General features: G+C 55.3%; 1 protein-coding gene across 1 annotated transcript; it reads left to right on the top strand.

Moving 5' to 3' along the window:
* The first annotated feature begins 9900 nt into the window (after positions 1–9900).
* NFAM1 (NFAT activating protein with ITAM motif 1) lies at positions 9901–19416 on the top strand. The gene is made up of 5 exons (XM_075849293.1): positions 9901–9972; positions 10781–11080; positions 11156–11301; positions 12208–12303; positions 19291–19416. The coding sequence occupies exons 1-5, from the start codon at positions 9921–9923 to the stop codon at positions 19414–19416; spliced, it is 720 nt and encodes a 239-aa protein (XP_075705408.1). The 5' UTR covers positions 9901–9920.
* Positions 19417–24919: the final 5503 nt, after the last annotated feature.

Below are 24919 nucleotides of genomic sequence, written 5' to 3'. Positions count from 1 at the left end.
AGCTCTAGTCTGAATGAGCTGTAGTTAGCGGGGTTGTGTTCTGTTGGTCGGAGACTGCGGCTCCCGTAGGCAATGACCCGTTCAGTTCCCCCTTGCTGTTCGGCCAGCATGGCTCCCAGTCCTTTTAAGCTACCATCGGTGTATAACCGGAATATTCGATTAAAGTCAGCGAACGCTAAGATAGGGGCTGACACTAGTCTGGTCTTCAACTCCTCGAACGCCCGTTGTTGAGGTTCCTGCCACTGTTCGCCGACACTCCAACTGTGACTTCCCTTCTTCTGCGTGGGTTGTCCGCACTGGAGTTGATTCAGGGGGGGCCACGATTTTGGCGAAGTCCTGAATAAATCGTCGATAGTATCCGACTAATCCCAAGTAGGCCCTTACTTCCATTGTGCTTTTCGGCACGGGCCACTCTGGTACCGCCTTCACCTTCCCAGGGTCTGGAGCGATTCCCGCCCCATCCACGAGATGACCGAGGTACTTGATCTGTTGACGGGCCAACTTACACTTACTAGTCTTCAATTTGAGACCATACTGGCCCAGCCGCTGTAACACCACATGTAGGTGCTGGAGATGTTCGGTGAAGGTCTTGGAGAAAATTACGATGTCGTCCAGGTAGATCAGCACCGACCCGTAATTCAAGTCCCCTAAGCAATGTTCCATTAACCTCTGGAATGTACTGGGCGCGTTGGTAAGCCCAAACGGCATTCGGTTAAATTCAAATAGTCCAGAAGGAGTGATGAATGCCGTCTTCTCCTTGTCTTCTTCCTTCATGGGCACCTGCCAGTACCCACTGGCTAGGTTCAGTGCGGTATAAAATCGTGCTTCTTGCATGGCAGTTAACGACTCCTCCACCCGTGGTAGCGGATAGGCATCCCGATGAGTGCATGCGTTTAGTTTCCGATAATCCACGCAAAATCTGAGGGTGCCATCCTTCTTACGTACCAGAACGATTGGAGCCGCCCACGGACTTTGACTCTCCCTGATCACTTGGCCTTCCAACATCTTCTGTAATAGGTCCTTCACCTCTCGATGCAACGCCGGTGGGATATTTCGATACCGTTACCGGATAGGTGGGTTGATTCCGGAGTGGATTTCGTGCTCGATAGTGGTGGTACACCCGTAATCCTCTTCATGTTGGGCGAACACCCAGTCAAACCGCCACACCAAAAGCTTCAACTGCTCCTCGGCCTCTATCGTCAGGGTCACTCCATCCATCTCCAACTGTTGCCACAGCCGATTGCTTGAATCCTGTTCTGGAGTAGGACCCTGATCCTCTTGCCTTGACCTTTCTGCAGGGCCTTCGGTATTGGTGGGAACGGACACGTCTTCCGGCCAGACTAACTCGATGCCCGCCAGTAGGGTGCCCGCTGAGATGACAATGGCGTTCGGGGTGGGATTCATCAACCGGACTGTGACCATGCCTCTTGCGATTCGACACATCGTTCTTCCAACCACCCACGCACTAGGATTCACCATAGTCTTTACGGGTTCCACTACGACCAGGGTGCCCTTCAGCCGGTGGTGTGTTCCGACCATCAAAGGAACAGCGACCTCTTGACGGGGTTGCACCCGGATTCCCGTTCTGCTTGGAGCGCGGACCATCCCAACTTACCCCACGAGAGTCTTCCAGCTTGCTTGCCGTTGACACACCTGATGAACATGAAATAGGGTCCGTTGTACCTTCTGATCAGACGCTCCCAATAACTGTCACCGACTTTGTTGAACATTAGCCCATGTATCTCTTGCAGAATATTCATGCCGATGATTACGGGCACACCTGGTCGAGCACAGTTATGGACCACCACAATGCCGGCCCGCTTGAACTCTCGTCCAAACACCTCCACTGGTAGCCAGGTCAACCCCGCCATCGGAATTGGAAGGCTATTGGCTGCCGTCAGCTCTATCCAGGGTGCTTCTAACCTCTGATGGTTCTGGAACTTGTCGTGGAATAGCTGGTACGTCATGGTCGTCACCTCGGATCCCGTATCAATCAGGCAGGGGACCTCCACTCCCCCAATGATGGCCGTCAAAACTGGACATCGGCCTGTCAACAGTTCCCCTTGCCCTCGTGGGCCTAACCGTGAATTGCCCGCGGCTTGACCCTCAGCGGCGGGAGCTCCTAGTTTAACAGTGGCTGTTCCCTTCTGGGCAACCGCTCCGCTCTGCACTCTCGGGCAAAATGTCCTGGTTGATCACAGCGCCAACAACGACGAGAGCCACCTGGCCGCCCTCTGCATGATCGCGGCGGTGGTGTTGGTCTATCGGCCATCACTCTCAACTGCGCGACCTCCGTTTTCAACCACCCGGATTGCTTCCCGTACATCCCGGGTGAAATCTTGAAACCTGGATCCCGGTCGCTCCACTCCACCTGGCGTCGCTTTTGTAGGGCCGGTAAATTGCGAGGCTACATTGGCTTCCCCAGCTTCCTCTCGATGGAGTTCTAGGACCTCTCTTAGCACATCGCCCATCGTCACCGTTGGTGTGGCTCTGATGAACTCTCGCAGCGTTCTCCTCCAGGTGCGGCTATCCAGACCGAAGATGAACTGGTCCCTCATAATCCGGTCGGGCTCGGGTAGCGCCGCACATCCCTCTGGGTCTTTCTTCACCAACCGACTCCACATACCTTGAAGCCCCACTGCGAATTGTTGGAGGGACTCCCCATTCCTTTGCACCCGCGTGTAGAATTTCTTTCGCAGATCAGCGACTGAAGTGACATTCCCGAATAATGAGTCCAGTCTATTGATAATAGCTTCTAGCGTGTCACGCTGGTCAGCTGGTAGGACCAGTAAAGCTCTCCTTGCGTCCCCCTCTAGGGAAATGAGTGCTAAATTGACTTCGTGGGCTAATGGCACCTGGGACAAACGTACCCTCTCGGCCCAGTCTGCAATAGGTACACTCTGTCCATTGAATTTAGGGATGTTCATCAGAGCAGCTCTTATCGGTATTACGATCGCGGCAGGCGCGGCGGTGCCCCCGCTGCTTGATGTTTCCATCCTCTAGTCCGGGTCTTGGATCCTGCCGACTACGCCAAATTGTGTAGGTGGGTGCTGCGGTGGTGGGCAATAGATACGACACTGCGGTTGGTTTAACGGTTGTTTACTGTGTAAATTCAGAAACGGATCTCCTCCTGGTTAAAACATTTATCTTCGGGTGACAATTGTCCTCTGCGATGACCGCCAGAACACGGCCAGGGGGTAACCACGGGCAAAAGGTTGGGGGCGTGGCTCGATGGCTGTTCCGCCTCCTCCATGTGGAAAAGTCTCTGGTGCACTGTCGCAACTACGGGAGTCACGCTTCCTCGTCCGCGCTTAGGGGGAAACAAGTCCAGTACCTGTGCTCCTCCGCGTCTTGTTTCTCGGCTTTGGGGTGGCGTCCCAGACTCTGGCTACCGGACCTCTGCACGGCCGGACCTCTGCACGGCCGGACCTCTGCACGGCCGGACCTCTGCACGGCCGGACCTCTGCACGGCCGGACCACTGAACGGCCGGACCACTGAACGGCCGGACCTCTGCACGGCCGGACCTCTGCACGGCCGGACCACTGAACGGCCGGACCTCTGCACGGCCGGACCTCTGCACGGCCGGACCACTGCACGGCCGGACCTCTGCACGGCCGGACCACTGCACGGCCGGACCACTGCACGGCCGGACCTCTGCACGGCCGGACCACTGCACGGCTGGTGCTGATGGGCGGCTAGTGCTGTTGGCTGCTGGGCATCTAGTGCTGCTGGCTGCTGGACGGCTAGTGCTACTGCCGGCTAGTGCTGCTGACTGCTGGGCATCTAGTGCTGCTGGCAGCTAGTGCTGCTGGGGGCTGGGTGGCTAGTGCTGCTGGGGGTTGCTTTGGTACTCACTGCTCCCCTTCCTTTACACTAGTCCAGCCTGTCTTCTCTTCTCTCCCTTCTGCCACACTCCAAGGCTGCCTGCCTTGGTTCTCTGCTCCACCAGTCTCCCTGTCGCTTCTCTCTCTCCAACGCTTCCCTCTCTGCCACACTCCGCCGCTTTTCCTCCCCTCCTCTCCTTCTTACCGCCTTTCTTCCACTCCTCCTCACGCCCGTTCTCCTGCTTCCGGTCCCTCATCTCCCCCCTCCCCGGAATCGGGACGGTTGGGAGGTATGACATTGCAGCTGGTGTCCTATGGGTGATGTGCCCCTTACCCACCCTCTCCATGTACGGCCCGTCCTCTCTCTGTTTAGTGGTCTCACTAACTTCAGGGCATCTTGTGGTCCTACCAGTCCTCACTCCTCCATGTCTGTCCCTGTAGTACCCCCGCAGGTGGATCATTCGCTAGTAACAGACGAGACCGCAGGAGAATTAGCGACTTCTTCAGATGTTTCTAGGGACCAGCGGGCGGCCATGACCACAAGGAGCCATGAGGACGGCCACGTGTCCCCGAGGGAAAGGGGCCCAGCAATAGAGGTGTCAGCAGCATGGCAGGCGGCGGCGCTAGGATGTCAGGGGGACAACGGGGGTGTAATGGTGGGAAGAAATGAAGGGTGGGCCGGCACAGAGAGATTTAGGGGTATCATAGAAGGGTCTACTGACCGGGAGAAGCTCGTCTCACCCTCCCAGCCCTGGCATCAGGTGGGTACAAGGACAAGTCTGTAGGGGGTGATACTGCCCCTTTAAATTGAACTGTCTTCCCCGTTCATCCTTCATGTTTGTTGGCACGTCCCTGCGTTCCCTCCTGCCTGGAGTGATGACCGCCCCTGCGTGGAGTGATGACCGCTCCTGCGTGGAGTGATGACCGCCCCTGCGTGGAGTGATGACCGCCCCTGCGTGGAGTGATGACCGCCCCTGAGTGGAGTGATGACCGCCCCTGCGTGGAGTGATGACCGCCCCTGCGTGGAGTAATGACCGCCCCTGCGTGGAGTGATGACCGCCCCTGCGTGAAGTGATGACCGCCCTTGCGTGGAGTGATGACCGCCCCTGCGTGGAGTGATGACCGCCCTTGCGTGGAGTGATGACCGCTCCTGCGTGGAGTGATGGCCGCTCATGTTTTATCTGCTCCTATGTGTTATCTAGTGTAAACCTGCCATTATATTATCAGCCACTAGGTGTCACTGCAGAACCAGTGCAGTCTGACAGGAGGTGAGGGGCAGTGTGTGCCATGTGACACAGGTGTGGAGGGAGGCTGCCCCCTGTGAGAGAGAGTTCAGACCATCCTCTGCCTGAAGAAGTGAATGGAAACTGAATTACATCCTTAATAGCCCAGAGGAGAGTCCGGTGTAGTAGTCATTCTCCGAACGGAGCAGCTCTGATAAGCTACATGACCCTCAGACTCTCCTCTTGGCACCCAGTAGGTCCTGCAGGACAAGTTCTAGAGTTCTGGTGGAGCACACTGTGTTGTGATCTGAAAATCTTTTGTTTAATCCGTGTTGGTCTTAAAGGGCCGGTAGCCCGTAAATCAAATTGTGGACTACGAACTAACGCTGTGGCACAACCGGGAGCAGAGGGCTACTCCCTTACCCTTGGAGTAGTCCGTGAGGTAGTGGGGCGGTTCCCGCTGAGGCGCAGTAGGAACAACGACCGTCCGGTCGGACACGAATGTTAGAGCAAGAGTTGTCGTCAGAGGGGGGTACTGGAGGTCTCCGTTCAGGCGGATGCGCTGCTGGTGGCTGCTCAGGGGAGCGAGTGTAGGGAAGTGGCGACCACTGGCTCCATGTTATACGGCAGCCAAGGCAGGCGCGGGGAGTTAGGGGCAGGTGCGGGGAGTTAGTGGAAGGAATGGGGTGTTAGGGGCAGGAGAGGGGAGAAAGGGGCAGGCGTGGGGAGTTAGAGAAAGGAGCGGGGAGGTAGAGGCAGGCGCAGGGAGTTAAGGGCAGGCGCAGGGAGTTAAGGGCAGGCGCATGGAGTTAGGAGCAGGGAGTTAGGGGCAGGAACGGGGAATTAGGGGCAGGCCCGGGGAGTTAGGGACAGGCGCTGGGAGTTAGGGGAAGGAGCAGGGAGTTAGGGGCAGGTGCGGGGAGTTAGGGGCAGGCGCGGGGAGTTAGGGGCAGGCGCGGGGAGATAGGGACAGGCGCGGGGAGATAGGGACAGGCGCGGGGAGTTAGGGGCAGGCGCAGGGAGCTAGGGGCAGACGCGGGGAGTTAGGGAAGGGCGCGGGGAGTTAGGGAAGGGCGCGGGGAGCTAGGGGCAAGCACGGGGAGTTAGGGGCAGGCGCGGGGAGTTAGGGGCAGGAGCGGGGCGTTAGGGGCAGACGCGGGGAGTTAGGGGCAGGCGTGGGGAATTAGGGGCAGGAGCGGGGAGTTAGGGGCAGGCGCGGGGAGTTAGGGGCAGGCGCGGGCAGTTAGGGGCAGGAGAGCGGCGTTAGGGGCAGGAGCGCGGCGTTAGGGGCAGGCGTGGGGAGTTAGGGGCAGGCGGGGGGAAATAGGGGCTGGCCCGGGGAGTTAGGGGCAGGCCCGGGGAGTTAGGGGCAGACGCGGGGAGTTAGGGGCAGACGCGGGGAGTTAGGGACAGGCGTGGGGAGTTAGGGGAAGGAGCGGGTAGTTAGGGGCAGGTGCGGGGAGTTAGGGGCAGGAACGGGGAATTAAGGGCAGGCGCGGGGAGTTAGGGGCAGACGCGGGGAGTTAGGAACAGGCGCGGGGAGTTAGGTGCAGGCGCAGGGATTTAGGGACAGGCGCTGGGAGTTAGGGGAAGGAGCGGGGAGTTAGGGGCAGGTGCGGGGAGTTAGGGGCAGGCGCGTGGAGTTAGGGACAGGCGCGGGGAGTTAGGGACAGGCGTGGGGAGATAGGGACAGGCGCGGGGAGATAGGGACAGGCGTGGGGAGTTAGGGGCAGGCGCGGGGAGCTAGGGGCAGGCGTGGGGAGTTAGGGGCAGGCGCGGGGAGTTAGGGAAGGGCGCGGGGAGCTAGGGGCAAGCACGGGGAGTTAGGGGCAGGCGCGGGGAGTTAGGGGCAGGCGCGGGGAGTTAGGGGCAGGCGCGGGGAGTTTGGGGCAGGCGTGGGGAATTAGGGGCAGGAGCGGGGAGTTAGGGGCAGGCGCGGGGAGTTAGGGGCAGGCGCGGGGATTAAGGGGCAGGCGCGGGGATTAAGGGGCAGGCGCGGGCAGTTAGGGGCAGGAGAGCGGCGTTAGGGGCAGGAGCGCGGCGTTTGGGGCAGGCACGGGGAGTTAGGGGCAGGCGCGGGGAAATAGGGGCTGGCCCGGGGAGTTAGGGGCAGGCCCGGGGAGTTAGGGGCAGACGCGGGGAGTTCGGGGCAGATGCGGGGAGTTAGGGCCAGGCGTGGGGAGTTAGGGGAAGGAGCGGGTAGTTAGGGGCAGGCGCGGGGAGTTAGGGGCAGGAACGGGGAATTAAGGGCAGGCGCGGGGAGTTAGGGGCAGACGCGGGGAGTTAGGGGCAGGCGCGGAGAGTTAGGGGCAGGCGCGGGGAGTTAGGGGCAGGCGCGGGGAGTTAGGGGCATGCGCGGAAAGCTAGGGGCAGGTGCGCGGAGTTAGGGGCAGGTGCGCGGAGTTAGGGGCAGGGAGTTAGGGACAGGCGCGGAGAGTTAGGGACAGGCGCGGGGAGTCAGGGACAGGCGCGGGGAGTAAGGGACAGGAGCAGGGAGTTAGGGGCATGCCCGGAAAGTTAGGGGCAGGTGCGGGGAGTTAGGGGCAGGAACAGGGAATTAGGGGCAGGCGCGGCGAGTTAGGGGCAGGCGCGGGGAGTTAGGGGCAGGTGCGGGGAGTTAGGGGCAGGCGCGGGGAGTTAGGGACTGGAGCGGGGAGTTAGAGGCAGGCGCGGGGAGTTAGAGGCAGGCGCGGGGAGTTAGGGGCAGGCGCGGGGATTAAGGGGCAGATGCGGGGAGTAAGGGACAGATGCGGGGAGTTAGGGACAGGCATAAGGAGTTAGGGGAAGGAGCGGGTAGTTAGGGGCAGGCGCGGGGAGTTAGGGGCATGCGCGGGGAGTTAGGGGCATGCGCGAAAAGTTAGGGGCAGGTGCGGGGAGTTAGGGGCAGGGAGTTAGGGGCAGGCGCGGGGAGTTAGGGACAGGCGAGGGGAGTAAGGGACAGGAGCGGGGAGTTAGGGGCATGCCCAGAAAGTTAGGGGCAGGTGCGGGGAGTTAGGGGCAGGAACAGGGAATTAGGGGCAGGCGCGGGGAGTTAGGGACAGGCGCGGGGAGTTAGGGACAGGCGCGGGGAGTTAGGGGCAGGCGCGGGGAGTTAGGGGCAGGCGCGGGGAGTTAGGGGCAGGCGCGGGGAGTTAGGGGCATGCGCGGAAAGTTAGGGGCAGGTGCGCGGAGTTAGGGGCAGGGAGTTAGGGACAGGCGTGGGGAGTTATGGACAGGCGCGGGGAGTCAGGGACAGGCGCGGGGAGTAAGGGACAGGAGCGGGGAGTTAGAGGCATGCCCGGAAAGTTAGGGGCAGGTGCGGGGAGTTAGGGGCAGGAACAGGGAATTAGGGGCAGGCGCGGGGAGTTAGGGACAGGCACGGGGAGTTAGGGACAGGTGCGGGGAGTAAGGGACAGGCGCAGGTAGTTAGGGACAGGCGCAGGGAGTTAGGGACAGGCACGGGGAGTTAGGGACAGGCGCAGGCAGTTAGGGGCAGGAGCGCGGCGTTAGGGGCAGGAGTGCGGCATTAGGGGCAGGTGCGGTGAGTTAGGGGCAGGCGCATGGAGATAGGGGCAGGCCCCGGGAGTTATGGGCAGATGCGGGGAGTTAGGGGCAGACGCGGGGAGTTAGGGACATGCACGGGGAGTTAAGGACAGGCGTGCAGAATTAGGGGCAGGCGCGGCGAGTTAGGGGCAGGCGCGGCGAGTTAGGAGCAGGCGCGGGGAGTTAGGGGCAGGCGCGGGGAGTTAGGGGCAGGCGCGGGGAGTTAGGGGCAGGCGCGGGGAGTTAGGGAAAGGAGCACGGCGTTAGGGGCAGGCGCGGGGAGTTAGGGGCAGGCGCAGGGAGTTGGGGGCAGGTGCGGGGAGTTAGGGGCAGGAGCGGGGAGTTAGGGTCAGGTGCGGGGAGTTAGGGACAGGCGCAGGGAGATAGGGGAAGGAGCGGGGAGTTAGGGGCAGGTGCGGGGAATTAGAGGCAGGAACGGGGAGTTAGAGGCAGGTGTGGGGAATAGGGGGCAGGTGCGGGGAGTTAGGGACAGGTGCGGGGAGTTAGGGGACGGTGCGGGGAGTTAGGGACAGGCGCGCGGAGTTAGGGGCAGGCGCACGGAGTTAGGGCAGGCGCGGGGATTTAGGGGCAGGCGTGGGGCGTTACGGGCAGGTGCAGGGAGTTAGGGGCAGATGCGGGGAGTTAGGTACAGGCGCGGGGAGTTAGGGACAGGTGCGGGGAGTTAGGGGAAGGCGCAGGGAATTAGAGGCAGGCGCGGGGAGTTAGGGACAGGCGCGGGGAGTTAGAGGCAGGCGCGGGGAGTTAGAGGCAGGCGCGGGGAGTTAGAGGCAGGCGCGGGGAGTTAGAGGCAGGCACGGGGAGTTAGAGGCAGGCGCGGGGAGTTAGAGGCAGGCGCGGGGAGTTAGGGGCAGGAGCGGGGAGTTAGGGGCAGGCGTGGGGAGTAAGGGACAGGAGTGGGGAGTTGGGGCAGGAACGGGGAATTAGTGACAGGCGCGGGGAGTTAGGGACAGGTGCGGGGAGTTAGGGACAGGCGCGGGGAGTTAGGGGCAGGCGCGGGGAGTTAGGGGCAGGTGCGGGGAGTTAGGGGCAGGCGCGGGGAGTTAGGGGCAGGAGGGTGGAGTTAGGGGCAGAAGCGGTGAGTTAGGGGCAGGAGCGGGGAGTTAGGGGCAGGCACAGGGAGTTACTGGCAGGCGTGCCTCAGTTGGGGGTTATAATGTGCGCCCCGTATACTGTCTTCCCTCTATAGTCCACCATTCCTGCCTCGCTGCTGTCAGCACATTAGGGGCAGCGAGGAGTCAGATGGGACGGATGATTGTGACACGCAGCGTTTCCTGACCGACGTCTCGTGGAAAGGAGAAGTGACAGAGCAGCCCTGGAGAAGAGACGACAATGGAGAACGTCGCAATCACAATCCTCATACTGGGGCCTTATCTGACAGAAGGTAACGAACATACAGCGAGAGCACAGGCACAGCAACAGCTAGAGGGCAACTGAGACCGAGAAAGTACATGACATGGTGTAGTGGTGTCTGGACTGTGTATATACATGACATGGTGTAGTGGTGTCTGGACTGTGTATATACATGACATGGTGTAGTGGTGTCTGGACTGTGTATATACATGACATGGTGTAGTGGTGTCTGGACTGTGTATATACATGACATGGTGTAGTGGTGTCTGGACTGTGTATATACATGACATGGTGTAGCGGTGTCTGGACTGTGTATATACATGACATGGTGTAGTGGTGTCTGGACTGTGTATATACATGACATGGTGTAGTGGTGTCTGGACTGTGTATATACATGACATGGTGTAGTGGTGTCTGGACTGTGTATATACATGACATGGTGTAGTGTCTGGTCTGTGTATATACATGACATGGTGTGGTGTCTGGACTGTGTATATACATGACATGGTGTAGTGTCTGGACTGTGTATATACATGACATGGTGTAGTGTCTGGACTGTGTATATACATGACATGGTGTGGTGTCTGGACTGTGTATATACATGACATGGTGTAGTGTCTGGACTGTGTATATACATGACATGGTGTTGTGTCTGGACTGTGTATATACATGACATGGTGTAGTGGTGTCTGGACTGTGCATATACATGACATGGTGTAGTGTCTGGACTGTGTATATACATGACATGATGTAGCAGTGTCAGGACCGGAGTAGTAGGGGCAGTATATATATATATACACATATTGGTTCTTGTGACCCATCTAGCCCGTTTTTTTCAGCCTGCAAGTTACTGTCCGTTACCCAGAATCCTCCGGTCCTCGCTGCTTTGTCGGGGGATCAAGTGAAGATAAATTGTGATGTGAATCTCAGGGCTGACGATACGAAAACGTTCCACTCCTTTCTGCACCGCGCCGGAGGTTTTATCGCGTCCTCTCACAACATAACGGAAACTACCGCCCAGAACAAGACGGGAATCTCGCATGTTCTTATAGTGACAGCGCCGCCTGCCGTCTACTACTGCAAGGTCACCTGTGGGACGAGCCTCATGAAAGGAACGGGGACGTATATATACGTAAGAGGTGAGAGGAGCCGTCGCCCGGATAATGGCTGCAGCATCGCCCTGTTCTCTCTAATCACATCTTCTCTGTTTTCAGATTCAGGATACGCAGCTCCAGCCACTGCTTCATATAAACTGTGCTGCGCGCTGATAACTCTGCTCATCCTCCTCCTGCTACTGGCAGCATCCGGGACCTACCTAGTAATCCCAATCTCCGGAATAATAGGGATAATATCATCAAAGGTAGAATATACACTGCACAGTACCACTTCTCCTGCCTGTATACTGGGTGTAATTCTCAGTATCTGTATTATTCTGTATATATATACACTGCACAGTACCACTTCTCCTGTCCTGTATACTGGGTGTAATTCTCAGTATCTGTATTATTCTGTATATATATATATATATATACACTGCACAGTACCACTTCTCCTGTCCTGTATACTGGGTGTAATTCTCAGTATCTGTATTATTCTGTATATATATATACACTGCACAGTACCGCTCCTCCTGTCCTGTATACTGGGTGTAATTCTCAGTATCTGTATTATTCTGTATATATATACACTGCACAGTACCACTTCTCCTGTCCTGTATACTGGGTGTAATTCTCAGTATCTGTATTATTCTGTATATATATATGGACACTGCACAGTACTACTTCTCCTGTCCTGTATACTGGGTGTAATTCTCAGTATCTGTATTATTCTGTATATATACACTGCACAGTACCACTTCTCCTGTCCTGTATACTGGGTGTAATTCTCAGTATCTGTATTATTCTGTATATATACACTGCACAGTACCGCTCCTCCTGTCCTGTATACTGGGTGTAATTCTCAGTATCTGTATTATTCTGTATATATGGACACTGCACAGTACCACTTCTCCTGTCCTGTATACTGGGTGTAATTCTCAGTATCTGTATTATTCTGTATATATATACACTGCACAGTACCACTTCTCCTGTCCTGTATACTGGGTGTAATTCTCAGTATCTGTATTATTCTGTATATATGGACACTGCACAGTACCACTTCTGTCCTGTATACTGGGTGTAATTCTCAGTATCTGTATATATATACTGCACAGTACCACTTCTCTCGGTCTTCATGCTATAAATAAGAATATTGTTGTATTTTTCAGAAGAACTCTTCACCTCCGGATAGAGATTCCGGGCCGGTTGCACGGCCATCGGGATCTAGGTCGGCAGCGGAGGACACGGGTGGCTCCCTCTACACGGTAAGGTATCTTCTGCAATCTCCCTACACGGGCAGGTGACAGTGGATTATAGGGGCGGGTGACGGTGGATCATGGGGGCGGGTGACGGTGGATCATGGGGGTGGGTGACGGTGGATCATGTGGGCGGGTGACGGTGGATCATGTGGGCGGGTGACGGAGGATCGTGGGGGCGGGTGATGTTGGATCGTGATGGCGGGTGACGGTGGATCATGGGGGCGGGTGACGGTGGATCATGGCGGCAGGTCACAGTGGATCATGGGGGCAGGTGACAGTGGATCATGGGGGCGGATGACGGGGGATCGTGTGGGCGGGTGACGGAGGATCATGGGGGCGGGTGACGGAGGATCGTGGGGGCGGGTGACGGAGGATCGTGGGGGCGGGTGACGGTGGATCGTGATTGCGGGTGACGGTGGATCATGGGGGCGGGTGACGGTGGATCATGGGGGCAGGTGACGGTGGATCATGGGGGCGGGTGAAAGTGGATCATGGGGGCGGGTGACGGTGGATCATGGGGGCGGGTGACGGTGGATCATGGGGGCGGGTGACGGTGGATCATGAGGGCTGGTGACGTTGGATGATGGGGGCGGGTGACGGTGGATTATGGGGGCGGGTGATGGTGGATCGTGATGGCGGGTAACAGTGGATCATGGGGGCGGGTGATGGTGGATCATGGGGACGGGTGACGGTGGATTGTGGGGGCAGGTGACGGAGGATCGTGGGGGCGGGTGATGGTGGATCGTGATGGCGGGTGACGGCGGATCATGGGGGCGGGTGACGGTGGATCATGGGGGCGGGTGATGGTGGATCATGGGGGCTGCTGACAGTGGATCGTGGGGGCGGGTGACGGAGGATCATAGGGGCTGGTTGTAATGGCAGGAAGGAGGTGAAGGGAACAAGTGAGCCCTAATCTACCCACCGCCCTGTCCCTGCCTACTTGCAACGACCCGCCCTAGGCGACGGGGTACAACTTGGCGGCGGTCCCTACGCTTTCTAAGTGCAAGGGAGTACAAACAGGGAACACGCAAGGGAATACAGTAGCCCACGGAACGCCGCGAGGAAACGGAGTGGTGAATGAGCCAGTCAGGATCAGGATGTAGTGGAGTATACAAACGGGAGCACGGAGCAGAAGCAAGCCAGGGGCAAAGCGAAGCAGGATAAACGGAACTGAAGCAAGGCAGAAGCACGGCAGAAGCAGGCTGGAGCAAGGCAGCAGGGGGGCCAGGAATCCAAGAAGAATAACAAGAGAAAACGGCAGGTATAAATGGACAGGGGGCGGAGCTAACTCTGACTGACCAGGCCGCGATAGGCTCTCCCACTCCTGAGCCTGCCACCCTGATTGGTGGGAGCAGGTGTCAGTCTCAGAGGTCTGGCCTCAGGTGTCGACTGATTAATCCTGGGAGTATACCCAGACGTAGTGCCTGGCAGATCCTTTACAGTACTCCCCCTTTTATGAGGGGCCACCGGACCCTTACTAAGAGGACCCGGTTTAGTGGGGAAGAGAAGGTGGAACCTCCTGATCAATACCCCAGCGTGAACATCTCGAGCAGGTACCCAAGTCCTCTCCTCCGGCCCGTATCCTCTCCAATGGACCAGGTACTGGAGGGAGCCCTGGATCATCCTACTGTCCACAATCTTGGCCACCTCGAATTCCACCCCCTCAGGGGTGAGAACGGGAACAGGAGGTTTCCTCGAGGGGGACCAGGACGGGGAGCAGCGTTTCAGGAGGGAGGCATGGAAGACGTCGTGTATGCGAAAGGATGGGGGCAGCTCCAGACGGAAGGATACGGGGTTGAGGACTTCAATGACCTTATAAGGTCCAATAAATCGGGGAGCAAACTTCCTAGACGCGACCTTAAGGCGCAAGTTCCTCGACGACAACCACACCAGATCCCCAACGACAAACCGGGGGTTAGCAGAACGTCTACAATCAGCCTGAATCTTTTGTACGCTCTGGGACGCCTCTAGGTTCTTCTGAACCTGGGCCCAGACAGTGCACAGTTCCCGATGAACGTCCTCTACCTCAGGATTATTGGAACAACCAGGGGAAACGGAGGAGAACCTAGGATTAAACCCGAAATTACAGAAAAACGGGGAGACCCCTGACGAGTTACTGACCCGGTTATTCAGGGAAAATTCGGCGAGGGGAAGGAATGAGACCCAATCAAATTGACAGTCAGAAATGAAACACCTTAAATATTGTTCCAGGGATTGGTTAGTCCTTTCCGTTTGGCCATTAGTTTCGGGATGGAAGGCGGAGGAGGAGGACAGATCAATCTCCAAATTTTTACAAAAAGCTCTCCAAAACAAGGAAACAAATTGTACCCCTCTGTCCGAAACGATATTGACTGGGGCCCCATGGAGACGCAGGATGTGTTTCACAAACAAAGAAGCTAACGTCTTGGCGTTAGGTAGTTTCTTAAGGGGCACAAAGTGGCACATCTTGCTGAAGCGGTCTACTACCACCCACACCACCGACTTGCCCTGAGATGGAGGCATATCGGTGATAAAATCCATGGAGATATGGGTCCAAGGTCTCTGGGGAATGGGCAAGCAACGTAGTAAGCCCGCAGGTCGGGACCTAGGGGTCTTGGACCTAGCACAGACCTCACAAGCGGCGACGTAAGCCCTAACGTCTTTAGGCAACCCAGGCCACCAATAGTTTCTGGTAATGAGGAGTTTGGTACCCAAGATGCCAGGATGACCAGATAGAGCGGAGTCATGGTTTTCCCTGAGTACCCTTAGCCGGTATTGCAGGGGGACAAACAGTTTGTCCCCAGGGAGGTTCCCGGGAGCTGAACCTTGATCAGCCGCGATGTCAGAGGCTAAATCAGAATCAGTGGCAGAAACGATTATACCAGGGGGTAAAATACAAGCAGGATCCTTCTCAGAAGGAGGATTAGCCATGAAACTACGTGACAGTGCATCAGCCTTAATATTTTTGGACCCAGCCCTATAGGTAACCAAGAAATTAAATCTGGTAAAGAATAGTGCCCACCGAGCTTGTCTAGGATTAAGCCTCCGGGCAGATTCTAGGAAAACCAGATTCTTGTGGTCAGTAAGGACCGTTACCTGGTGTCTGGCCCCCTCCAAGAAGTGACGCCACTCTTCAAAAGCCCATTTAATGGCTAAAAGTTTGCGGTTGCCAATATCATAGTTACACTCCGTGGGCGAAAACTTCCTAGAGAAGTAAGCACAGGGGCGGAGATGGGTGAGGGAGCTGGTACCCTGGGACAAGACGGCCCCCACTCCCACCTCGGACGCGTCAACCTCCACAATAAATGGCTCCCTTTGGTTGGGCTGAACCAGCACGGGGGCCGAGATAAAGCACTTCTTGAGGGTCTCAAAAGCCTGGACGGCCTCAGGGGGCCAATGGAGGACATCAGCACCCTTGCGAGTGAGGTCCGTAAGAGGCTTAGCGACGACCGAGAAGTTGGCAATAAATCTCCTGTAATAGTTAGCGAACCCTAAAAAACACTGTAGCGCCTTCAGGGAGGCAGGTTGGACCCATTCCGCCACAGCCTGAACCTTGGCAGGGTCCATGCGGAATTCATGAGGAGTGAGGATTTGACCTAAAAATGGTATCTCCTGTACACCAAACACACATTTTTCGGTCTTCGCAAACAGATTATTCTCCCGAAGGACCTGGAGGACCTTCCTGACATGCTCCATGTGGGAGGACCAGTCCTTGGAAAACACCAGTATGTCATCAAGGTACACTACAAGAAAATTACCCAGGTAATCTCTCAGAATTTCATTAATAAAATTCTGGAAGACGGCAGGGGCATTACACAACCCAAAGGGCATGACTAGGTATTCGAAATGACCTTCGGGCGTGTTGAACGCAGTTTTCCACTCATCCCCCTCTTTGATGCGGATAAGGTTATATGCCCCCCGTAGATCAAACTTAGAGAACCATTGGGCTCCCTGAACCTGATTAAAAAGATCCGGAATCAAAGGAAGTGGGTACTGGTTCCTTACGGTGACCTTATTCAGGTTACGATAATCAATGCACGGCCTAAGACCACCATCCTTCTTCCCCACGAAGAAGAAGCCAGCACCTACAGGAGAAGTAGAGGGGCGAATGAAACCCTTGGCCAGGCATTCTTGGATATACTCCCTCATAGCTTCACGTTCAGGACATGAAAGATTAAATATCCTACCCTTAGGAAGCTTGGCACCAGGCACCAAATAGATGGCGCAATCGTAATCTCTATGAGGGGGCAACACCTCGGAGGCCTCCTTAGAAAACACATCAGCGAAGTCCTGAACAAACTCAGGAAGCGTGTTTACCTCCTCCCGGGGAGAAATAGAGTTAACAGAAAGACATGACATCAGGCATTCACTACCCCATTTGGTGAGATCCCCAGTATTCCAATCAAACGTGGGATTATGCAGCTGCAACCAGGGAAGACCTAATACCAGATCAGACGATAATCCCTGCATCACCAGTACAGAGCACTGCTCCAAATGCATGGAGCCAACCAGGAGTTCAAAAACAGGAGTATGCTGAGTAAAATAACCATTAGCAAGGGGAGTGGAGTCGATACCCACTACCGGGACAGGATAAGGCAAATCAATAAAAGGCATTTTTAGAGACATAGCAAATTCCACAGACATGATATTAGCAGATGACCCTGAATCCACGAAAGCACTGCCCGTGGCAGACCTACCACCAAAAGAGACCTGAAAGGGAAGCAAAATTTTATTGCGTTTAGTATTAACGGGAAATACCTGTGCGCCCAAGTGACCTCCCCGATGATCACTTAGGCGCAGAAGTTTTCCGGCTGCTTATTCTTGCGCCTGGGACAGGTGTTCAGTAGATGCTTGTCGTCCCCACAATAGAAGCAGAGACCATTCTTCCTGCGAAACTCTCTACGTTGTCGAGAGTTGCATAGGTACCTCCGAGTCCTCCGTGGAAGAGCGAGGAGACGGGACCTCGGGGGGAATCGCAGGGCAGTCAGAGGGGAAAACATTGAAAAGTTCAAGCTGACGTTCCCTGAGACGTCGGTCAAGTCGTACTGCTAGGGCCATAACCTGGTCAAGGGAGTCAGAAGAGGGGTAGCTAACCAGCAGATCCTTCAGGGCGTCAGATAATCCTAACCTAAACTGGCACCTTAGGGCCGGGTCGTTCCACCGAGAAGCTACGCACCACTTTCTAAAATCAGAACAGTATTCCTCAACAGGTCTCCTACCCTGACGTAAGGTCACCAGCTGACTCTCGGCTAAGGCAGTCCTGTCAGTCTCGTCGTAAATGAGACCGAGGGCAGAGAAAAACCGATCAACGGAGGAAAGTTCAGGGGCGTCAGGAGCCAAGGAGAAGGCCCACTCTTGGGGCCCTTCCTGGAGTCGGGATATAATGATACCCACCCGCTGGTTCTCGGAACCTGAGGAGTGAGGTCTTAGGCGGAAATAAAGTCTGCAACTCTCCCGGAAGGAGAGAAAAGTCTTACGGTCCCCTGAGAACCGGTCAGGTAACTTGAGGTTGGGTTCTAGAGGTGAGGTGAGGGGTACTACAAAGGCAGCGTCAGACTGATTGACCCTCTGTGCCAGGGCCTGGACCTGTAGGGAGAGGCCCTGCATCTGCTGGGTCAGGGTCTCAAGGGGGCTCATGATAGCGTCAGCGTAGAAGAAATGGTAGACTAGGTAAGGGCTTGTTATTATGTAATGGCAGGGAGGTGAAGGGAACAAGTGAGCCCTAATCTACCCACCGCCCTGTCCCTGCCTACTTGCAACGACCCGCCCTAGGCGACGGGGTACAACTGGGCGGCGGTCCCTACGCTGTCTAAGTGCACGGGAGAACAAACAGGGAACACGCAAGGGAAGGGGCAGTAGCCCACGGAACGCCGCGAGGAAACGGAGCAGTGAACGAATAGTCAGGACCAGGATGAAGTGGAGTATACCAACGTGAGCACGGAGAAGGAAGCAAGCCAGGGGCAAAGCGAAGCAGGTAAAGCGTAACTGCAGCAAGGCAGAAGCACGGCAGAAGCAGGCTGGAGCAAGGCAGCAGTGGGGCCAGGAATCCAAGAAGAATAACAAGCAAGGAGGAAGAGAAAACGGCAGGTATAAATGGACAGGGGGCGGAGCTAACTCTGACTGACCAGGCCGCGATAGGCTCTCCCACTCCTGAGCCTGCCACCCTGATTGGTGGGAGCAGGTGTCAGTCTCAGAGGTCTGGCCTCAGGTGTCGACTGATTAATCCTGGGAGTATCCACAGACGTAGTGCCTGGCAGATCCTTTACACTGGTGACAGTGGATCGTGGGGGCAGGCGACGGTGGATCATGGGGGTGGGTGACGGTGGATTATGGGGGCGGGTGACGGTGGATCATGGGGGCGGGTGACAGTGGATTATGGTGGCGGGTGACGGTGGATCTTGGAGCGGGTGACTGGATCATGGGGCGGGTGACGGTGGATCATGGGGGTAGATGACAGTGGATCATGCGGCGGGTGACGGTGGATCATGGGGCGGATGACGGTGGATCGTGGGGGCGGGTGACAGTGGATCATGGGGCGGGTGACGGTAGATCATGGGGTGGGTAACGGTGGATCATGGGGGCGGGTGACGGTGGATCATGGGGGCGGGTGACGGTGAATCATGGGGTGGGTAACGGTGGATCATGGGGTGGGTGACATTGGATCATGGGGCCGGGTGATGGGGTTACACATCACTGGTCGTGGTCAGTTGACATCCAGTGATATCTATGGTAATAGTGGGGTCCTATTACATCGATTCCCCCTCCCAGTTTGTTGCCACATAATAGGGCTGAAGAGACGGCTTCTTTAACACTCCAGTAACCGCACATCGGATTTGTCGGTGGTGTTCCCTTTTAACACAGTTATAGACCCCGGAGGTGGTTTGAGGTCCTCAGATCAGGTTATCCTCTTGCCCCTTTCCATTGGGTGGCATGATATCTGAAACCTTAACATGAAGGATGCGGTGTCCCTCTGTGGCTGCTGACATTCGCTCCATGTGTCCTCCATGTTTGCAGAGCCTGGAACCGGCAAGGTGTGAAGAAGTCTACGATGTCCTGGAAGATGAGACTTCAAAAACCAAGGAACTGGAAGGAGCGAAGGTGAGGACAATATCTCCAACCTACTCTCCCCGGAAAGGATAATTTACAGCAGACGTGGGATGAAAGGAGGATGATGGTGGTGGTGGTGGTGGTAGTGGTGGTGGTAGTAGTGGTGGTAGTGGTGGTGGAGGTAGTGGTGGTGGTGGTAGTAGTGGTGGTAATGGTGGTGGTGGTGGTGATGGTAGTGGTAGTAGTGGTGGTAGTGGTGATGGTAGTGGTGGTGGCAGTGGTGGTGGTGATGGTGGTAGTGGTGGAGGTAGTGGTGGTGGTAGTGGTGGAGGTAGTGGTGATGGTAGTGGTGGTAGTAGTGGTGGTGGTGGTAGTGGTGGAGGTAGTGGTGGAGGTAGTGGTGATGGTAGTGGTGGTGGTGGTGGTAGTGGTGGTGGTGCTGGTGGTTGTTACCAGGTAGACATCTTCTGTGTAGTCTTAGGTGTCAGTCCACTTTCTCCATGTGACATTAGTCTCCACACGTGGGGAGGATTAGTGATTCCAGGAGGAGGAAGGTCAACAGGACGGAGAGATTACAGGCACCTGTTATACTTACAGAAGAACATGATATACACCATCCAGTGTACATGCCACAAGAGGTTGTCACAGCCCCGCCCCCTGAATATAATATAATAATCCATGGGATAACATCCCCCTACAGTATATCAGATGTTACCATAGAAAAGAACACAGCTGCTGGTGAAGTATATATGTATACAGGTGACAGAACCTTATTGTTCATAGTAAGGAGTATAGGCAGATTTACTGCTATGAGGCTTGCAGCATGAGGAGGCCCTCGCTGCCCGGCCCGTCACATAAATGTTCTTTTGGCCCTGATCCCCAGGCGACTTCCACATTCAATTGTATCTGCGTCCTGAGGACGCAGATACTATGGGGAAGCAGGGAGCTTTCAGCTCCCTGCTCTACCACTCACTAGACAACAGGCGATGTTAGGCCTGCAGGATCCCTGTGAAGCCTGGCGTGATGACGTCATCTATCTTGTCTATACTCACCCCTCTCCTCCATATTCACCCCTCTCCTCTATACTCACCCCTCTCCTCTATACTCACCCCTCCCCTCTATACTCACCCCTCTCTTCTATACTCACCCCTCTCCTCTATCCTCACCCCTCCCCTCTATACTCACCCCTCCCCTCTATACTCACCCCTCCCCTCTATACTCAACCCTCCCCTCTATACTCACCCCTCCTCTCTATACTCACCCCTCTCCTCTATACTCACCACTCTCTTCTATACTCAACCCTCCCCTCTATACTCACCCCTCTCCTCTATACTCACCCCTCTCCTCTATACTCACCCCTCCTCTCTATCTTCACCCCTCCCCTCTATACTCACCCCGCTCCTCTATACTCACCCCACTCCTCTATACTCACCCCTCTCCTCCATACTCACCCCTCTCCTCTATACTCACCCCTCCTCTCTATACTCACGCCTCTCCTCTATACTCACCCCTCCTCTCTATACTCACCCCTCTCCTCTATACTCACCCTCTCCTCTATACTCACCCCTCTCCTCTATACTCACCCTACTCCTCTATACTCACCACTCTCCTCTATACTCACCCCTCTCCTCTATACTCACCCATCTCCTCTATACTCACCCATCTCCTCTATACTCACCCCTCTCCTCTATACTCACCCCTCCTCTCTATACTCACCCCTCTCCTCTCTATACTCACCACTCTCCTCTATACTCACCCCTCCCCTCTATACTCACCCCTCTCCTCTATACTCACCCCTCCCCTCTATACTCACCCCTCCCCTCTATACTCACCCCTCTCCTCTATACTCAACCCTCCCCTCTATACTCACCCCTCCCCTCTACACTCACCCCTCCTCTCTATACTCACCCCTCTCCTCTATACTTACCCCCTCCTCTATACTCACGCCTCCCCTCTATACTTACGCCTCTCCTCTATACTTACCCCCCTCCTCTATACTCAACCCTCCCCTCTATACTTACCCCTCTCCTCTATACTCACCACTCTCCTCTATACTCACCCCTCTCCTCTATACTCACCCCCCTCCTCTATACTCACCCCTCCTCTCTATACTCACCCCTCCTCTCTATACTCACCCCTCCCCTCTATACTCACCCCTCTCCTCTATACTCACCCCTCCTCTCTATACTCACCCCTCTCCTCTATACTTACCCCTCTCCTCTATACTCACCACTCTCCTCTATACTCACCCCTCTCCTCTATACTCACCCCCTCCTCTATACTCACCCCTCATCTCTATACTCACCCATCGTCTCTATACTCACCCCTCCTCTCTATACTCACCCCTCCTCTCTATACTCACCCCTCTCCTCTATACTCACCCCCTCCTCTATACTCACCCCTCCTCTCTATACTCACCCCTCTCCTCTATACTCACCCCCCTCCTCTATACTCAACCCTCCCCTCTATACTCACCCCCCTCCTCTATACTCAACCCTCCCCTCTATACTCACCCCTCTCCTCTATACTCACCCCCCTCCTCTATACTCACCCCTCCTCTCTATACTCACCCCTCCTCTCTATACTCACCCCTCCCCTCTATACTCACCCCTCTCCTCTATACTCACCTCTCCTCTCTATACTCACCCCTCCCCTCTATACTCACCCCTCTCCTCTATACTCACCCCTCCTCTCTATACTCACCCCTCTCCTCTATACTCACCCCTCTCCTCTATACTCACCACTCTCCTCTATACTCACCCCTCCTCTCTATACTCACCCCTCCTCTCTATACTCACCCCTCCCCTCTATACTCACCCCTCTCCTCTATACTCACCCCTCCTCTCTATACTCACCCCTCTCCTCTATACTTACCACTCTCCTCTATACTCACCACTCTCCTCTATACTCACCCCTCTCCTCTATACTCACCCCCTCCTCTATACTCACCCCTCGTCTCTATACTCACCCCTCCTCTCTATACTCACCCCTCCTCTCTATACTCACCCCTCCCCTCTATACTCACCCCTCTCCTCTATACTCACCCCTCCTTTCTATACTCACCCCTCTCCTCTATACTCACCCCCCTCCTCTATACTCACCCCCCTCCTCTATACTCACCCCTCCTCTGTGGGAGAGGGGGGTCCAGTCAAATGTTTCCTATTGGTGCCCAGTCTTTACCAGTTACGCACCTGGTAGGGAGAAAATTATTCTGTATATAACGTACTGCAGCTGCTGCAGAACTTCTCTGTGTATAATAAGGGACATTCCTGACCATCACTGATTGATGAAACACCTTCATCCTCTTTAAAAAGAAGCTCTGCAGCAGCAGAGATTTGTATTGTTCTGCATCAGCTGACATGTGTATGAGGTTCTGCAGCAGCTAAGATGTTAGTTATGATGCTCTGCACCAGCTGAGTTGTGTTTTATCATGTTCTGCAGCAGTTGAGATGTGTATTATCATGTTCTGCGGCAACTGGGGTGTGTTTTATCACGTTCTGCAGCAGCTGGGGTGTGTATTGTCATGTTTTGCAGCAGCTGAGATGTGTATTATGAGGTTCTGCAGCAGCTGGGGTGTGTAATATCATGTTCTGCAGCAGCTGAGATGTGTATTATGAGGTTCTGCAGCAGCTGGGGTGTGTATTATCATGTTCTGCAGCAGCTGGGGTGTGTATTATCATGTTCTGCAGCAGCTGAGATGTGTATTATGAGGTTCTGCAGCAGCTGGGGTGTGTAATATCATGTTCTGCAGCAGCTGAGATGTGTATTATGAGGTTCTGCAGCAGCTGGGGTGTGTATTGTCATGTTTTGCAGCAGCTGGGGTGTGTATTATCATGTTCTGCAGCAGCTGAGATGTGTATTATGAGGATCTGCAGCAGCTGGGGTGTGTATTATCATGTTCTGCAGCAGCTGGGGTGTGTATTATCATGTTCTGCAGCAGCTGAGGTGTGTAGTAGGAGGTTCTGCAGCAGCTCAGGTGTGTAATAGGAGGATCTGCAGTAGTTTAGGTGTGTATTGTCGTGTTCTGCAGCAGCTGAGGTGTGTAGTAGGAGGTTCTGCAGCAGCTGAGGTGTGTAGTAGGAGGTTCTGCAGCAGCTGAGGTGTGTAGTAGGAGATTCTGCAGCAGCTGAGGTGTGTAGTAGGAGGTTCTGCAGCAGCTGAGGTGTGTAGTAGGAGGTTCCGCTGGGGTGTGTTGTATGGTGTTCTGCAGCAGCTGAGGTGTGTATTATGATGTTCTGCAGCAGCTGTGGTCTGTAGTATCATGTTTTGCAGCAGCTGAGGTGTGTAGTAGGAGGTTCCGCTGGGGCATGTTGTATGGTGTTCTGCAGCAGCTGGGGTGTGTATTATGAGGTTCTGCAGCAGCTGGGGTGTGTATTGTCATGTTCTGCAACAGCTGGGGTGTGTATTATGAGGTTCTGCAGCAGCTGGGGTGTGTAGTAGGAGGTTCTGCAGCAGCTGAGGTGTGTAGTAGGAGGTTCCGCTGGAGCGTGTTGTATGGTGTTCTGCAGCAGCTGGGTCGTGTTGTACGGTGTTCTGCAGCAGCTGAGATGTGTATTATGAGGTTCTGCAGCAGCTGAGATGTGTATTATGAGGTTCTGCAGCAGCTGGGGTGTGTATTGTCATATTCTGCAGTAGCTGGGGCGTGTAATATCGTGTTCTGCAGTAGCTGAGATGTGTATTGTCAAGTTCTGCAGCAGCTGGTGTGTTTATTATGAGGTTCTGCAGCAGCTGGGGTGTGTATTATGATGTTCTGCAGCAGCTGGGGTGTGTATTATGATGTTCTGCAGCAGCTGGGGTTTGTATTATGATTTTCTGCAGCAGCTGGGGTGTGTATTATGATGTTCTGCAGCAGCTGGGGTGTGTATTATGAGGTTCTGCAGTAGCTGGGGTGGGTATTATGAGGTTCTGCAGTAGCTGGGGTGGGTATTATGAGGTTCTGCAGTAGCTGGGGTTTGTATTATGATTTTCTGCAGCAGCTGGGGTGTGTATTATGATGTTCTGCAGCAGCTGGGGTGTGTATTATGAGGTTCTGCAGTAGCTGGGGTGGGTATTATGAGGTTCTGCAGTAGCTGGGGTGTGTATTGTCATCTTCTGCAGCAGCTGGGGTGTGTATTATGAGGTTCTGCAGCAGCTGGGGTGTGTATTATGAGGTTCTGCAGCAGCTGGGGTGTGTATTATGAGGTTCTGCAGTAGCTGGGGTGGGTATTATGAGGTTCTGCAGTAGCTGGGGTGTGTATTGTCATCTTCTGCAGCAGCTGGGGTGTGTATTATGAGGTTCTGCAGCAGCTGGGGTGTGTATTATGAGGTTCTGCAGCAGCTGGGTTGTGTATTATGAGGTTCTGCAGCAGCTGGGGTGTGTATTATGAGGTTCTGCAGCAGCTGTGATGTGTATTGTCATGTTCTGCAGCAGCTGGGGCGTGTAGTATCGTGTTCTGCAGCAGCTGGGGTGTGTATTATGAGGTTCTGCAGCAGCTGGGGTGTGTATTATGAGGTTCTGCAGCAGCTGGGGTGTGTATTATGAGGTTCTGCAGCAGCTGTGGTGTGTATTGTCATGTTCTGCAGCAGCTGGGGCGTGTATTATTCTCATTTAATCCAC

Source organism: Rhinoderma darwinii, unplaced genomic scaffold (genome assembly GCF_050947455.1).
Source record: "Rhinoderma darwinii isolate aRhiDar2 unplaced genomic scaffold, aRhiDar2.hap1 Scaffold_732, whole genome shotgun sequence".
Taxonomy (NCBI): domain Eukaryota; kingdom Metazoa; phylum Chordata; class Amphibia; order Anura; family Rhinodermatidae; genus Rhinoderma; species Rhinoderma darwinii.
This window is presented reverse-complemented; position numbering and strand designations above follow the sequence as displayed.

Excerpts from the sequence above, each read along its gene's own strand:
- NFAM1 (XM_075849293.1), top strand. The coding sequence starts at position 9,921 with ATGGAGAACGTCGCAATCACAATCCTCATACTGGGGCCTTATCTGACA. Across the intron at positions 9,973-10,780 it reads GGGGCCTTATCTGACAGAAG|CCTGCAAGTTACTGTCCGTT; the intron begins GTAACGAACATA and ends CGTTTTTTTCAG. Across the intron at positions 12,304-19,290 it reads CGGGTGGCTCCCTCTACACG|AGCCTGGAACCGGCAAGGTG; the intron begins GTAAGGTATCTT and ends CCATGTTTGCAG.